General features: G+C 36.5%; 2 protein-coding genes across 6 annotated transcripts in view; one reads left to right on the forward strand and one right to left on the reverse strand.

The window, feature by feature from the left end:
• The window catches only part of LOC112562260 (P2X purinoceptor 4-like), a 28,348-nt gene extending 22,558 nt beyond the window's left edge, over positions 1-5,790 (reverse strand). For 2 of the 5 annotated variants that reach the window (XM_025235378.1, XM_025235379.1), the window contains exon 1: positions 5,604-5,788. In XM_025235378.1, the coding sequence (XP_025091163.1) occupies positions 5,604-5,743 (140 nt within the window). In that variant the 5' untranslated portion in view covers positions 5,744-5,788. Of the gene's footprint in view, positions 1-677; positions 781-5,603 lie in introns of those variants that run through there. The other 3 variants (XM_025235380.1, XM_025235381.1, XM_025235383.1) reach the window with 3 other exon arrangements.
• Positions 5,791-5,908: 118 nt separating this feature from the next.
• Positions 5,909-14,932, forward strand: LOC112562259 (transcriptional adapter 2-alpha-like). The gene is made up of 13 exons (XM_025235377.1): positions 5,909-6,953; positions 7,110-7,281; positions 7,688-7,779; positions 8,196-8,293; positions 8,791-8,841; positions 10,260-10,439; positions 10,763-10,826; positions 11,057-11,097; positions 11,439-11,552; positions 13,376-13,536; positions 14,040-14,127; positions 14,458-14,531; positions 14,735-14,932. The coding sequence occupies exons 1-13, from the start codon at positions 6,949-6,951 to the stop codon at positions 14,921-14,923; spliced, it is 1,329 nt and encodes a 442-aa protein (XP_025091162.1). The 5' UTR covers positions 5,909-6,948; the 3' UTR covers positions 14,924-14,932.
• The last annotated feature ends 29 nt before the right edge of the window (positions 14,933-14,961 follow it).

Below are 14,961 nucleotides of genomic sequence, written 5' to 3' on the forward strand. Positions count from 1 at the left end.
GATGGTGTACTTTTTGTGCAAAGCACTTCTTAGCCAATAAAACAATTCATGTGCATAAGCTTGTCTGTACAAAGATAGCACAGGTGCTGAGATATATTAGACATTGTTAAGCTTGTCACCCTTCGGTACCATATGTCTCCCATCTGTGCCTACTTGTGCACTGATTTTCTTATCAAATCAATATGCTTATCTAAACTGTGTAAACAGATCAAGAGTTTACTATCCAATCTTTCAATATTACCTGCTTTTAATATTCACGCTCACTTGCACTCATGTTTGCCTGATATTTGCAATAATTTGTAATCATTTTCTTTATTGCAAAAGCTTTGTACTTTTGTACCTTTGAAGAGTCTGATAAGAAGAAATCAACAAATACTGACATGAAGGAGGTGGATGCCTGCATTGTCAACTGTTTGAAGGCCATTAACAACTAAATAGCCTCACTAGAGTGTTTATTGCACTTATTACTCCTTCAGTTATCTGTAGTGTACTGATTTCATTACGTTAGAGAGATCTATGTTCAGTTTTATCACTGTACGTTATCTTACTGTTTATCAGTTAGGGTAGCTATAGAGCAAAGATGGATTAGACTTGAATCACGGTAAAACTGTTCCCAAAGGGATCCTATTTTTATGTTTTCTTAGATTAGTGGTTCAGATAAAGCAGTGATGCCCAACCTTTTTCGGCCTGCGGGCCATATCCATTTCAGACAGCCGTGTCGCGGGCCATATCCATTTTGGACAGCCGTGTCGGGGGCCATATCTATTTCGGACAGTCGTGTCGCGGGCCACTTCACCGCAAAAAATACAAAAAGGAAAAGAAAAATAGAGCAGATACCATTTTTTTATTAGAAAGTTGTACATACCATTAATTATGTAGTAATTAGTGGGATATTTGAAGTTGTTTTCCCGAAACCAACTTCTGAATGTCCGGCCTCATCGTAGAGACACCAAGTCGGAGCACTGAATCGAAATGTTCATCCATCGAAAAAAAGATTGGGAAACGCCCCTACGTGGGGATAAATACTTCTTCTTCCTCAATTTTTTTTTATAGTTTTTTTTAAGGTCTTCTTTTATTACTAACATGCCGATTTCCTGCACTGTGGGCAGAAGTTTCGCGGGCCGGATATGGTTGTGCATCCCTGAGATAAAGGATATAAATTTTACTCAACTCTCTGCAATATTTGCCAAGTGTAAATAATAATACCTGTTAACTGCCTAGAATTTCATAAAAATGAGTTCTAATGCCTACTGTTATCTTTAAAAGAAGGTTTAACCTTAGCTCTTTCTAGCTCTATCATTTCTCATTCATGGCAAACACCTGTGCAAGTGATTTATTCCTGCCTCAGCAAAGTTGTTTGTAAACCAGGTCCACCCTTTTCTATTAATGGCATCATAAATTCAGATTAATTGCAACCCTTATGTCCCATTTTTATAAATTGCCCATTATCAAGAATCTACTACAGAAAAAAACTTTGATGAAAAACCTGGCCTGCGGGGATAAAACTGAAGACCCTAATTTTAGGGATCACTAAAACTCCTAACACCATTGCTGGACCAATATAGAGGTCAACAAATCTAGAAAACTGAGAAACTCATCCTGTTTGTAATTAGATATTCTTCCTAAAACAAAAGGAATGTTCAATATCATGAGGAAATATAGTTACAGCTATCTAAATCCACTCCAAAGAAAACTTTATGGGAACAAGAGACTGAGAATACTGCCATTTGTCTGCGAGACTGACCTGAGCGTATAATCTAGCCAAAGAGAAGACTGGGGAATTGGTTTTTTACATCAAGCCAGCAACTAAGGCTACATCAAAGCAAAGCAGCCATTCCTGTAAACAGATGCCACATGCAGAGAAATAACAGTGTGCCCATGATGAAATCTGAATCCAGGACAGCCAATCCTCCCTGTATTGGTGACAGGCACTAACCCATTGGACAGGGCAGAAGACTCGAGTTTAGTCCTTACTACTCCTTGATGAGCATAGGGCTTTAAGAACACCTCACCAGCGGACCCCATCAGTTGGACCCATGTGGTTCTGGCGTCCTTTTCCTTGCTGTCTACTGTTCTCTTCCAAGTCTGCTTTGGTCTCCCAACTCTCCTCTTCTCTTGAGGGTTCAAGTGCCAACCTGGCAATGGTGTCAGCTGGTTTGCGCAAAGTGTGTCCCATCCAGCCCCACTTGCGCTTCTTAGTGTTTTGGCTAATGGGATTTTTATTTGGTCTTTTATCCACAGGCTGATGTGGGAGATCTTTTCAGGCCATCTTATTCCCAGAATATGGTGTAGGCATCGGTTGGTAAAGGTCTGGAGCTTGTTGATGGTGTTTGTCACTCTCCAGGTTTCAGAGCCAAACAGTAGGACTGCCTTCACATTGGTGTTGAAGATGCGGGTCTTGCTGCGGAGGGATAATGCTCGAGAGTTCCAGATGGGGTGTAGGCTGTTGAAAGCATGCGTGGCCTTGTTGATACAGCTTTTGATGTTGTCGTCTGCTTCACCGTCCTTGTTGATGATGCTCCCCAGATATATGAAGCAGTCTGTTTCCAGGATGTTCTCTCCTTGAAGTTGGATTGGAAATTCCTGCTTGTCGTTGATTCTTATCAACGCAGAATACTGACATGAGAGTATAATCTAGCTAGTGGAGAGGAGAAGAATCAGTTATTGTGTGTAGTTTTGGTAATGTATAATTATCCATGGACATTCCTGATTTCAAGGGTTTTGATATCTTTTTGTATATGATAATGTTTGTAGATAAAGACCATTAGGTGAGCTATACACCAGGGCTGTGAGATTCAAAGCTGTCCACATCATGACAGACCTCTCGCACCTGCTACATCACTATTTCCAAATGTCACCCAATCATAGATGGAAACAACTTGTTTCCAGAAAGAGTGCTTTAGCCAAGTCCTTTTTACCAACCGTGATAGTACTCTTGAACAGGGTTAACCATGTTTGTGAGTATACGCCTTTGACCCTTCTTGGGGGTAGTGGGTTAAGTGTGATCATAAGTAACCGTATTAATGTGTGAGGTGTTTATTATTTATCAGAGCAGAGCTCCCAACAAAGGAAAATTTTCATCTCTGTTGTGGATAAAAGCAGACAATAAAGGCATATTGTACTGTATCTCAAGAAAGGAAGTCAGCTAGATGATGGAAAATGCAATGAGCTCAACCCATTTATTTGAAAACAAAAGCAGTCTGGTAGATCTTCAACATCATGAAACCTTTGGAGCTTTTGAATGAAAGCAGACCTTTAATACAAGGAAACCTTTGGCAAACCTTTCAAACAAAGGGACATGGTAGACCTTTAACATTAAAAGACAAGACTGAAAGATAACATCTACCAGGTGAGCTTGAAGCAAGAAATGGGAACAAACCTGATGAAAATGAACAGATGAGACTTGATCTGCAGACAAACAGTTAATGCAGTTTTGTACAACTGCTGTCTGTAGATCAAAATAAAAACATGAAAGAGTGAAATTTACAAGGTTCCATGACTATCTAGGGGCTGTAGAACAAATGGATTCTAAAACTCTGGATAGAGTACTGAACACTTCTAGTATGTTGTGTTGTTTATAAGAAACAGAAGTGGATCAGGAAAAAACTTTAAAAAATTTTTTATATTTATTTTTATTGCTACAACAGCTGTTGTATTTACAAACAATAGCTATATGATTTACACTTCATTCTTTCCTAGTGAATAGGATAAGATTGATGTGTACTGTTTATATCAACTGTACATTTTTTTAAGGGGTTAATAACAGCATTTTAACTATTTCCAATAGCTACCATTATTATTATTATTAGCCTTCTTTTACTAAAGAACCATTTTTGTCTGTTCTTTTGTCTAAACAGTGTTATGCCACAAGAATGTCACAGAAAGAGTATATCTAGATATATTCTTCGATCATGCTGTTTATCCTGTGCATTAATCAGACACCACAACTTTTAATGCAATTATAAACAAATTTTCAGTAATCTCAAAAACAAAGTATATGTGTCTTTACTTAAACATTCAATATATTCCTGTTTATCTTCTATTTTTCCTCTACACTGTAAACACAATAATCTTGAATCTGCTCCAAGGAATAAATAATCAACAGACATAAACCTGTAACATTACCATGAAAGAAAATTGCTATAGCTATCTGATAGACAGCATTTGCAATATTATCTTTACAAGTAAACATCTAGCGATAAAACCACAACCAAAAAATTACTTTGCAGTGTGGACTAAAAATGATGACCAAGGACCAGGAGCACAGTACATTGGTAAGCATTTACTAAATGATTAATCAGCTACAATGCACATAATATTTAACAATTTTAGCTGACTGCTCCATGTTTGCCATTCAGCTTTATTGTCTAGAGAAAAAATCTGACCATGGTGTGTGTCTGGCTCCATGTTTTCAGAAGCCCTAGTTAGCTGACTGCTTTGACAACCATGTGATGAATGGACTTGTGCAAGTTACTGCTATATATTATAGACAGGGCTTCTGCTTACGCAAAAAATTGCGTACAGTACGCATTAAAAGTTCGGAGGACCCCTTCAATTTTCGTCAATGGGGTCCCATTCAAACTTGGGCGAAGAACAGGGACCCCTTAAAAATCTGAAGAAGGAGTCCCTGGGACCCCAAAGAATTTAGCCTTAGCAAAAGCCCTGATAGATTATCTTTATATATATCAAACAATGGTAAAATATGTTTGCATGATAAAATTCTTATTGCAGTAGATTTTAAAAACATGAAATTATTTGTTCTGTTTATAGACAGTTCAAACAAACACGACTTAATGGAGTGCCTTCAGCCTAAAGTTCTGGAAGCATCAATTCATTAACCTTGGGCAAACAGCAAGACTTACAATGATGGATATGTAACTTTAATATTCTTGACTGAAAGACACATAGAAGTAGTAGTAGGGACTAGTTGTCATTTGCCTGAAAGCTTCACAGCCTATTTAACTTCCCTTCTTAAATTTAATTACTTTATCCTTGTCTGTGTCTGAGTTTTGAGCAGATTATATTTTGTTAACCATCAAAACTGTAAAATAGTTTACAAAATGTTGGACTGTTATCTACCAAGTTCTTGAAGCTATTCAAATTTGGTGTGTATTTAAAGTTAGTATGCAACGAGTTCCAACTTGCAGCAACTCTTTGCTTAAATTAAGTAACATTTGCGATTTGTAGAGGAACAATGTCTGACGAACATTTTTCCATCCGAGTTTCTAGCAGTGTTAGTTTGTGAGATCTGACATGTCCACAACTTTCAGTCCCGACAATGATTATAGCCATATTTTACAGATTGATCATTGTGAGAAGAGGATGTGACTTGATGTGTCATAACCCTAATGCCAAGTAGAGTACGTGAGCTAGATTATTTTAACTGGAAAAAATGAACATGTCAGACATACAGTATATATTGCTAATCGTGTACACGATAACACAGAAATAAATAATAAATGATAATTATAAAATATAACACTGTAATTACTCTAACCCAAGCAGGCACTGCGATCGAGTTCCGTTATCAATGTAACATGTCAACAACTTGCGCTTTAGAGCTTTAAAATGGTAATCTGACAATAAAGAAGATGTACACTTACCCAACTACATAGCCAATTATGATGAGCTGAAGAATCCTGTTGATTATGCCAACTTTTTTGCTACGTATGTGTACAATTTTTGGTGTATCATATTCAAAAAACACACCGATAGCTGATCTGACCACAGTCGGCGGCGACATCGTGCCTCTGTGGGAGTCACATGATTTCTCGTCACGTGACAAAATTCTCGGCGGGCCCATACTACAGTGCGGGGAGAGGGCCGGTTAGTGCACGCGATTCATGCCACAATGATGCCAGGGGTTTTTCCTTCTTCTTTTCGAGAAAAGGAGATATTGGGTTTCTTAGTGTACGGTTTGACTTTAAAAGGATAATTGCCCTTGCGGGTCAATGATCGAAGTTGTTTTGAAACTGACATTCGTATATTGACTAAATAATTTAAAGAGAATAATAACAATTTAAAACTCCAAAGCCAGTGCTCTTGATGCTAATTTCTGATCTCGATAAAACCCTGATTAAAAGTCTAAAGTAGTATATATATATCCCTCAGTTCCATTGTCACGTTACTATTCATTGCGCAGTCGCATATACCGGAGTGGGTGCATGGGGAGCCGGCCCTCAAAGATACTGAGAACATGACGTTTGCCCCCACATCCCCCTTACTTCCCTCCAAAACCGATCGAGCATCTTCCTAGCCACTGTTTGGTTGACAGGCAACAATTCATGAGTGCTTGACATTGGAACTTTTTCCGACTTGGTCACAATTAATGTGCATCAGTTCACCTTAAAATTATGTTTTATCCCCGCTTCTGTTCTGATAATAACACTCACTAATAAGTTAAAATAACTCTTCTTAGCAGGCCAGTAAAGGTCATCCCATAACTTGTTAATTCAGGTCGTTTTTTGTTTTTTTTTTTGAGGGGGGGGAGTGGATGAGGTTTTACAGACATAATTTTTTTGGGGTGGGGACCATCCTTACGTTAGAGTGGTGCTCTCAGACTTCTATGATTTCAATTTCTAAGTCTGTGGTGGTGCCCATCTCTTCCTCTCTGCACTACCTTCCCCAACCCTACACACGTCCATGGACGATACGTCGTATGTGTCCTCATATGGTTCGGATGCCTTCTTGGTTTCGTTCCCAAAAGATAAACCGTATAGGGCTTTGGCTGTTTCGCGGTCTTCGTGCGATGTGTATTTATGTTTTGACTTTGGTCCCAATCCTTCCTAAGAGCGCAACCCTAAGGCAACACAAGCAAGACTGCAATTGGCATTATACTTACCTAACCCTTTTCTTAAATAACAGCTAAAAGAGGGAGGTAGAGTGTGTCGCGTGCTTACCTGTGCTCTGTATAGAGGTGTGAGCAGCGTGAAGAGACAAATACAGAAAATGAAGTAAGTATAACCATAGTACTGAAAACTTTCTCGCCACTACACAGATCAAAAGGAACATCCCGAACAATGCTTTTAAAGTTTATTTCATCATTGTGCTCGATATCATGCATTTGTTAGTGTTATTTTGCTTAGAACATCTCCACTGTGATGTTTCAGCCCTCTGATGGACGAGGATAACTCAGCTTACTGTCCCAGCTGTTGTAGCACTCTTGTGGTACCGTACATTCGATGTGCTGAATGCGCTTTGAAAACCGAGTTGTGTCTCAAATGCTTTGCTCGCGGTGTGGAATTTGGTGACCATCAAAATTCACACTCTTATTGTGTTGTCGTAAGTTTTGTCTCAATATGTGTGTTTTTTTAAAAATTAATATTATTACATGTATTATTATTTATCCTGGTGTTGCTTGAATCAATTTATAAATCATTTTATCATAACCGTTTGTACTATCTTTCATGAATTATTTTCATTAGAGATTTGATTTAGTTGGTGGAAACGGTGCTTTTCTTTATATAAGAACTCATCAGCTTGATAATGTTTTTTTATTTTTATTTATTTATTTTTTTTGTTTTGTTGATGTTTTACGTGGTTTTAAAAAAATCTTTGTTTTCTTTCTTTACCCACCTTCCCACCCGCTTCTCTCCACTCAAAGTGAAGAGCATGTTAATTGTGCAGTTGTATCAGTAAGATTAAGCAAGCGGTGCCATAAAGATTGATAATTTGCTATGTTGTGCAGAAACTAGACTTTCCTTTATATGAAAGCCATTGGACAGCACAGGAAGAGCTACAGCTTCTGAAGCTAATCGAAAGCTGTGGCTATGGAAACTGGTATATACCATCATATCCATCTTATATTTGTCTTTCTTCTCAACTTTCATTTTTCTGTTTAGATGTTCGATACAATTTTTATTTTTCCTGATGGTCCTTTATTTTTAAACACAATGAATGTGATCCACTCAAAAGTTATGTCTATTTCTGAAGTACATTTTTACTTTTCCTGAAGGTCCTTTATTTTTACACATAAGATGATCCACTCAAACATTATAGTGTCTATCTCTGCCGTACATGAGTCTATATAAAAATTTATACAGTTTTCACGGTTTGTTTTATATATATGTAGTAAGGATATAATAATATCTTGGCTAATATTATTAGTTGGAGAGATAAATACATATATAAAGGCATGAATGTTATCAGAATTCAGATATCATACACATTTTCTTTGTCCTCTTCAATCACATCAGGAAAGAAATTGGGATGCACATGAGAGATAAAACTGGAAGTGAGTGTGAGGCTCATTATAACAGATACTACATAAATTACCCTGAAGATCCTTTACCAGGTAATACTTTGCCAGAAGTTTATTTTCCTATTAAAAGCCATTCATATACTTTTTCAAGATTTTCTAATCGGATTTATTAGTTTAATTTAAGCATCTGACAGCTACAGTGTGATCCAGTCTGTTCCCACAACTAAATCCACCCTATATTATTGGAGCAGTAGACATAAAGCAGAGCTGATGTTGATCCACATATAAACTGGAAGCTTTGTAGGATCAGAGGTCTGATAGGATTGTAGGCATTGAGTAAGGGGTACAGAAACCCAAGGCCAGTATGTAATTTGCATGAATATTTTACCTGTTCTTTCATTAGATTTATTCATAATGTATCCTATTGTTCTCGGACAGAATCAACTTAAAAATTGAAATGTTTGTTTTATTTATCAAGATAACCATCAGTTGTGTTTTTTGATATATCAATCACATATAATCCTAGAAAACTGACATAGAGATCACTCGTCTTTCCTGACATTGATTAAAAAGATTTTTTCCCCCCCTAGGATTTCCAGAATACCACCAGCAGATCTACCCAACACCTATGGTATTCACATGTAAGTTTTGTTTGTTTTTCACTTTATTCTAGGCACTCAGTCCCTGATAATGAATCAAATGAAATAGATACTACTTTGTAACCAGGCTTTTAGCCAGCATGATGATTGTATTTGGGATGATATTATTATTTAAATCACAGGCAAAGTATTCTTTAAAACATTAAATGGATAAAGGCAAGTAAGCAACTAGTTGGGTTCTAACTTAGTTGTCAACATTTCTCTAAGTTTTCTGACAATTTCCTTTCTGTAGTCATGGCGTCACGGTCCACTTTTGTTTCTCTTGCATGACTAGAGGGCTGTGGCCTGGGTTCCTTATTCCTCCTATTGCTTGCCTGCTACCTGCCACTGTTAGGGTCGTAATAACTTAAAGGAAGGCTGTTGACTCAACTTTTTTTTTGTTGGTAGGCCAATATTCACAGGGTTCCCAGGTCCTTGCAAGGTCCTTTTAAGTCCTTTTATATTGAATTTTCGCCGAAAGGCCTTTTAAGTCCTTTTATTTGCCATGCGGTCCTTTCAAATTCTCACACAGGTCCTTACATTTTCTCTGTGACCCTTTTAAGTCCTTTTATCGATAAAATATTACCACAAATTTATTTCCGGAGTTGACTTTGGCACAAAATACCGACGATTTTTCGCCGCATGTTTGGTCTACACATCTGTACAACACTAGTTGCCCTTCCGTATTCGCAAAAAACACTCTTTTTTCAAAAGGCCTTTAGAAACTTACACTTTCTTGAACTTTGATCTTCTAGTACTACTGTGCATAGCTCTATTTCTCTCTCTCTTCCCGTTAGAGTGTGTGTGCGAGAGAGAGAGACATGAACTGACTTTTGTATTACACCAAAGAATGGCTTTCATGTTTTGCAATTATTATTACTTAGATTTCTAAAAAACTTGGAACATTAACGGTGTGTTATCAGCACGCTAAGGACACTTTTTAAGTTATCTAATCTAAATATGGCAGACAGGCATCAAAATTAACTCTTTGATTATTTATTACTAGAAATACATGTATTTGAGAACATAGAGAAGACCACAGATTCATAAATAATACATCTTTCCGACCACACAAGAGAAAAACTTAAGCATTGATGACTGTCACTTAGGTCCTTACGAATGCATGAAAGGTACTTTTAAGGTCCTTTTAAGGTCCTTTTTTGGCACCATCCCTGATCCCTGGGAACCCTGATTCAGGAAGGAAAAATAGATTATATTGCTACCTGTGTTATCAACATTTCTAATACTAGTTATTTCACTTTTTCATTGTACACATGATTGTCTCTCTGTGGCCCACTTTACAAGTAGCAAACACTGTGTGCCTCCTGTTGAGTGAAATATTTGCTTTAGTTTAGATTTGTTTTAACTGATGTATGGCATGTTGAACATTTTTTTTTTCATTTTGTTTTCAATCTTCATAGTATCAGAAGACCCTCCTCGGCCACCAGAGGGCTCTGCCATGTGTACAGATATGGCAGGGTACTCAGCAGCCAGAGGAGATTTCTCAGTTGAGTATGACAATTTTGCTGAAATGGATATTTGCAACATGACATTTGACCCAGCAGATAATGAAGATGAGGCAGATAAAAAATTAACTGAAGGTAAGACAAATAATCAGCAAAGATAGAAAATTATATTTATTCTTGTGTAAGGAAAAAACTGTTATTGCCAATGAACATTTAAAAATAAGATTAAAAGATTTTATGGTCAAGAGAAGTTTTTAATAAGGAAAAGTTTCTGGCTGAATACTGAAGAACTGGAGAGGATATGCCAGAGAATGACAAAGGGTCATGGGGTGTATTCAGGGTCTTTGATTCCTAATTCAACATTGGGAAAAAAGTGGAAGCAAAAGAAATTTTCTTATTAAATAATAGCACTCTCACATGTTCTGAATCATTTGAAAGCAATGCCATTTTTTTTCCAGAACTTAATCTTACTCTGCTGTTCATTTATCGAAAGCGTTTAAAGGAAAGACATCGCCGAAAAAGGTAATTTATACTTTAAATTTATAATGGAGAAAAATGTCCTCATTTTTAAAAAAGTCAAGCAAAGTGATTTTTATGTTGATGTTGAAAATGGTCAAAAATCAAAACATCTTATACATGCTTTTCTAACTTTTTTCTGAACTGCTTTCGACACAATAAAGCTTTTTATTTTTGGTTTTTTGCACGCACATTGTCTTTTTCTAAACTATTGTGTAAACCTATATTTATTGCAGAATTTTGAAAGATTATGGCCTTATAAACATCCGAAGAGATGGTAAGTTCCTTTCATATATTTGTAACCACCTCCTTTACTGTCATGTTCTATTATTAATGATTTTCTGCTTGTGTCTTTGTGCATATGCATACATGTATATGTGTACATCCATTTGGCACTGTCTGCTGAGCTTGACAGTTTTGCTGAAATAATGTTTTGCAAATTTAGGTATTATTGTTAAATAAAGGAATGCACTTTGATCTCTTACATCATTTACTTTTTTTTTCTTCCCCTTCTGTCACTCAACATTTTTTTTAGAAAAGATGTTTGGGAAAGAGAAATAATTGATAACTACTGTAAGTGTAGTTGATGATAATTGATGTCATGTCCCCGCTGTTTAGGCTTGCAGAAAATTGGAGTTGAGAAAGAACTGCGAAGGGTGATGGATGAGATGAGAGTCTTCACAACACTTATGTCACCAATGGAGAATGACAAACTCCTTGCTGGCATTCAGTGTGAGTTGCTTTACCTTTGACACTGTTAAACATACAGTATAACCTCCTTATTAAGATTCGCCAAAATCCACCAAAATCAGGTCATAACTGAGAGAGGTCATTGTAAGGATATCAACCATTCTGCTTTTCTTCCAGGAACCATATTTTTAAGCACCTAAAAATTCACTTTTGTTTATTTAAATGTTGAAATAAAGCTCTTAAAAGCCATATCAAAATGCTTTTTTTTTTTCGTTTTTGTTCAGTCATGCTTTTTTATTGTGCCAAGTAAGAGCCCTCAGTCAGTGCACATGAACAATGGTCTTAGAAATGTCTTAAAATACACTATTTATATTTTTGAACATGATTGATGCTATTTTTCAAAAAATATTTCATACTTTCCCTGAATTATTATTCTTAACTCCCTGGCAATACTATCTGCCAAGCTAATCATCGTGTAATGACTCCATCTTACACTGTTTATAGTAGCTACATCATTGCTTTACGTTCTACTCTTGATATTGTTCAGTCTGCCTATACATACCTCACTGTCCACTGGCTGTTATCTTTCATTTGTCATTATTGGTCTGCGCAGAGAGTGGGATCTATCTTAGTTGTGATGCTGCATGTTAGAAGTTTACATTATTACTATACAAAACATAACAGTAAAGCACAGTTGGTCCCAGGAATTTTATTTTAATAACCACATGGTAAAAGGTAATAAAGTACAATCTCGACTGATGTGAGCTGGTAAAGAGAGAACAATAATGAATGGAGTGAGATGGGAACAGTCATTCAAACCAGAGACTGTTTCACACGGGCTACATCAACATCCTGTCTGACTCCGTTTGACCCCACCTTGACTATACTGTACCACATAAGACCAAATTATCTCAATAGTCGAATCAACCTAGGCCCAAGCAGTGACACCTATTTCATATTAATGAAACATCTGCATATCCATTTAACAAAAACCTCCAAACTAAAAAATAATGACAACAAAGTTTGTTTTTTTTTTATTTTAAGAAAAAGAAAATTGCATTTGTGTGCCATTGTGAGATTTTAACCCTGTATCTGCATATGCATTTAATACAAACCTCCAAACTAAAGAATGATTTGTAAAATAATGATTTAAGAGGAAAATCAGGTTCCATATTGATTTGTTCTCTCAGTGTGCGTTGCCGCAAGACCATTTTTGTTTATTACGAAGCTGGCTTAACTTGTTCAAACACAATCAACCAACTGTTTGTAATATTTGATTTTCATAGCTACTACCATCATCAGAGAACAATTTGACTTTCAGTATTGGGATGATCTGGTCATTATGGGGTCAGTTTGAGTCAGGCGGGTGGTAGACAAGACTGGTGATAATTATGGTTTGGGTCACAATGACCCAATGAACAAGCAGTCTTTTTTAAAATGTATTTATTTTATAGGATTTCTGTAAAAAAAAAAATCATGCTATAGGGTAAACAATTGGTCAGAAGCAGTCTATTTTAAAATGTAATTAACTGTTAACTATTTGCACACAGAAAAGTTGTAATATAGCAGTAACTGTCCATTTTGAGTCAGTAGCTGCAATAGAATGATATATAGCAAAGGACATCCTTGAAAACATTTGGGTCCTAATAGGGCAGGTCTTAATAAGGAGGTTTTACTGTACTCATATAGAATGAAGACTAAACAAGAACAAACATGGAGAAAGCTAAGTACTGTTTATTCATCAAGTAGTCATTAGCCAGATTATCTATTAGCCACAAAGTAAACTGTTGGTGATACCTTCAGTTTAAAGTATCATACCTTTTACGTATGGTTTCACAATCTGCATTTGCTGTTTGATGTGTTAGATGAATATGATCTGAAAAGAGAAATAAAGAGGCTGCAAGAGTACCGTACAAATGGTTTGAAGCACTTGCGTAGTATCCACCTCTACAAAGTGTTGCGCCAGCGCAGAGCAGCCTCAAAACAAAAGCGACACCTGCTGACTGATGTCATCAGTCACATTCGAGTAAGTCTTGTTGGGAGCAAATTATTTTTGTTTAATGGGACTGGCAACTTTGTGAATGAATTCATTTTGATAGTTGCATGTTATAAATAGCTTATACAACAAAGCAAATTAGGAGTTAAATGTGTACTTTTTGTGCTTTTAGATTGGAGTAAGTCTAGGGCATGTAATGAGGTCTACAAAATGTCTAGTGAGATTTTAAAGTGTCTGTAAATAAATTCAAAAAACCAAATCATTTTGGGGAGGGGTGGTAGTATTTGACATTTAAGATAATAATTTCGCTTACTTTTTGCTGCAGAAAAATGTGTATATTGCATTATATTTGGACTGAATTTGTATGGTCACAAGTGATGATCTGTTTTCTTTGCAACTGCTTGTGAAGAACATTTGTTATTGTCTTCATTTTAAATGTTTCATACTATGCACCCCTACTGTGTTGTGTAACTCATATCTACAACATAATGGTCATAACTAAACAATTTTTGGCATCATTCTTCTTGTCATAGGACGAAACAGCCTGCCAGACATGGCTTCAACGTCATGCTGCAACAGATGGAAGCAATAATTCTTTTAGTGTGCCTCTTCCATCTGCACGTAAGTGTTATCTCCTCGCTATGTAAATAGCATTGTTGTTCTTCATCTGTAAAATTATTATATTCCTAACTAAACATGATGCAATAAAATGAGGAACTTGGATCCTCGGGGATTTTTTTACTATGCAGGTGTTCTTCTGTTTAAATGATTCAAATGATAGATTGCAGAAATCTTTCAGCTTTTAAAAGTGGAAATGATTTTTGATGGTAAATTGACTATTTTTAATTTAAGAGAAGTTAATGGGCACTTTTACAGATAAGTACAGAGGTACAAAGATTCGTGCATCATATGAATTCATTTGAAACCTTTCTTTTTTTCCCACTCTCTTAGCTCGGAGAAATGCTCCTCCCTTGGACATCGCAGGCTTCCCAGGCTACGAGAACTTGTCACCAAGTGAAAGAGAGGTAATCTGTGTGTGTGGGTGAGTGAGAGAGAGACAAATACTTCGATTTTTAGAATAGCTACAGGGAACCTGGTTTTATCTCTGCCGCAAGATGACAATCATAAGCTACGGGTGAAAAATCTGTTTATATGCTTTAAAGTAGTGCATATGAGTTTCTCTTATTGTTATGTCCACCTAGAATATGCTTGTTCTTTTTTTCTTCAGCTGTGTCAAACTGTACGCCTTGTTCCAAAAGCATACCAGGAGTTCCGTACACTTCTGATAAATGAAGACCACAAGCATGGTGGCCTGAGGCTGGCCCAGGCACGAACACTCATCAAGATTGATGTCAACAAAACACGCAAGCTTTATGATTTCCTGGTGCAAGAGGGTGTCATTAATAAAATTAGATGATGTACTTCATTTTGGTTACATTTTTGTTAGAGAGAGAA

This window comes from Pomacea canaliculata, linkage group LG4, assembly GCF_003073045.1.
Source record: "Pomacea canaliculata isolate SZHN2017 linkage group LG4, ASM307304v1, whole genome shotgun sequence".
Lineage (NCBI taxonomy): Eukaryota > Metazoa > Mollusca > Gastropoda > Architaenioglossa > Ampullariidae > Pomacea > Pomacea canaliculata.

Excerpts from the sequence above, each read along its gene's own strand:
- LOC112562259 (XM_025235377.1), top strand. Across the intron at positions 10,440-10,762 it reads AGATAAAAAATTAACTGAAG|AACTTAATCTTACTCTGCTG; the intron begins GTAAGACAAATA and ends TTTTTTTTCCAG. Across the intron at positions 13,537-14,039 it reads ATGTCATCAGTCACATTCGA|GACGAAACAGCCTGCCAGAC; the intron begins GTAAGTCTTGTT and ends TTCTTGTCATAG.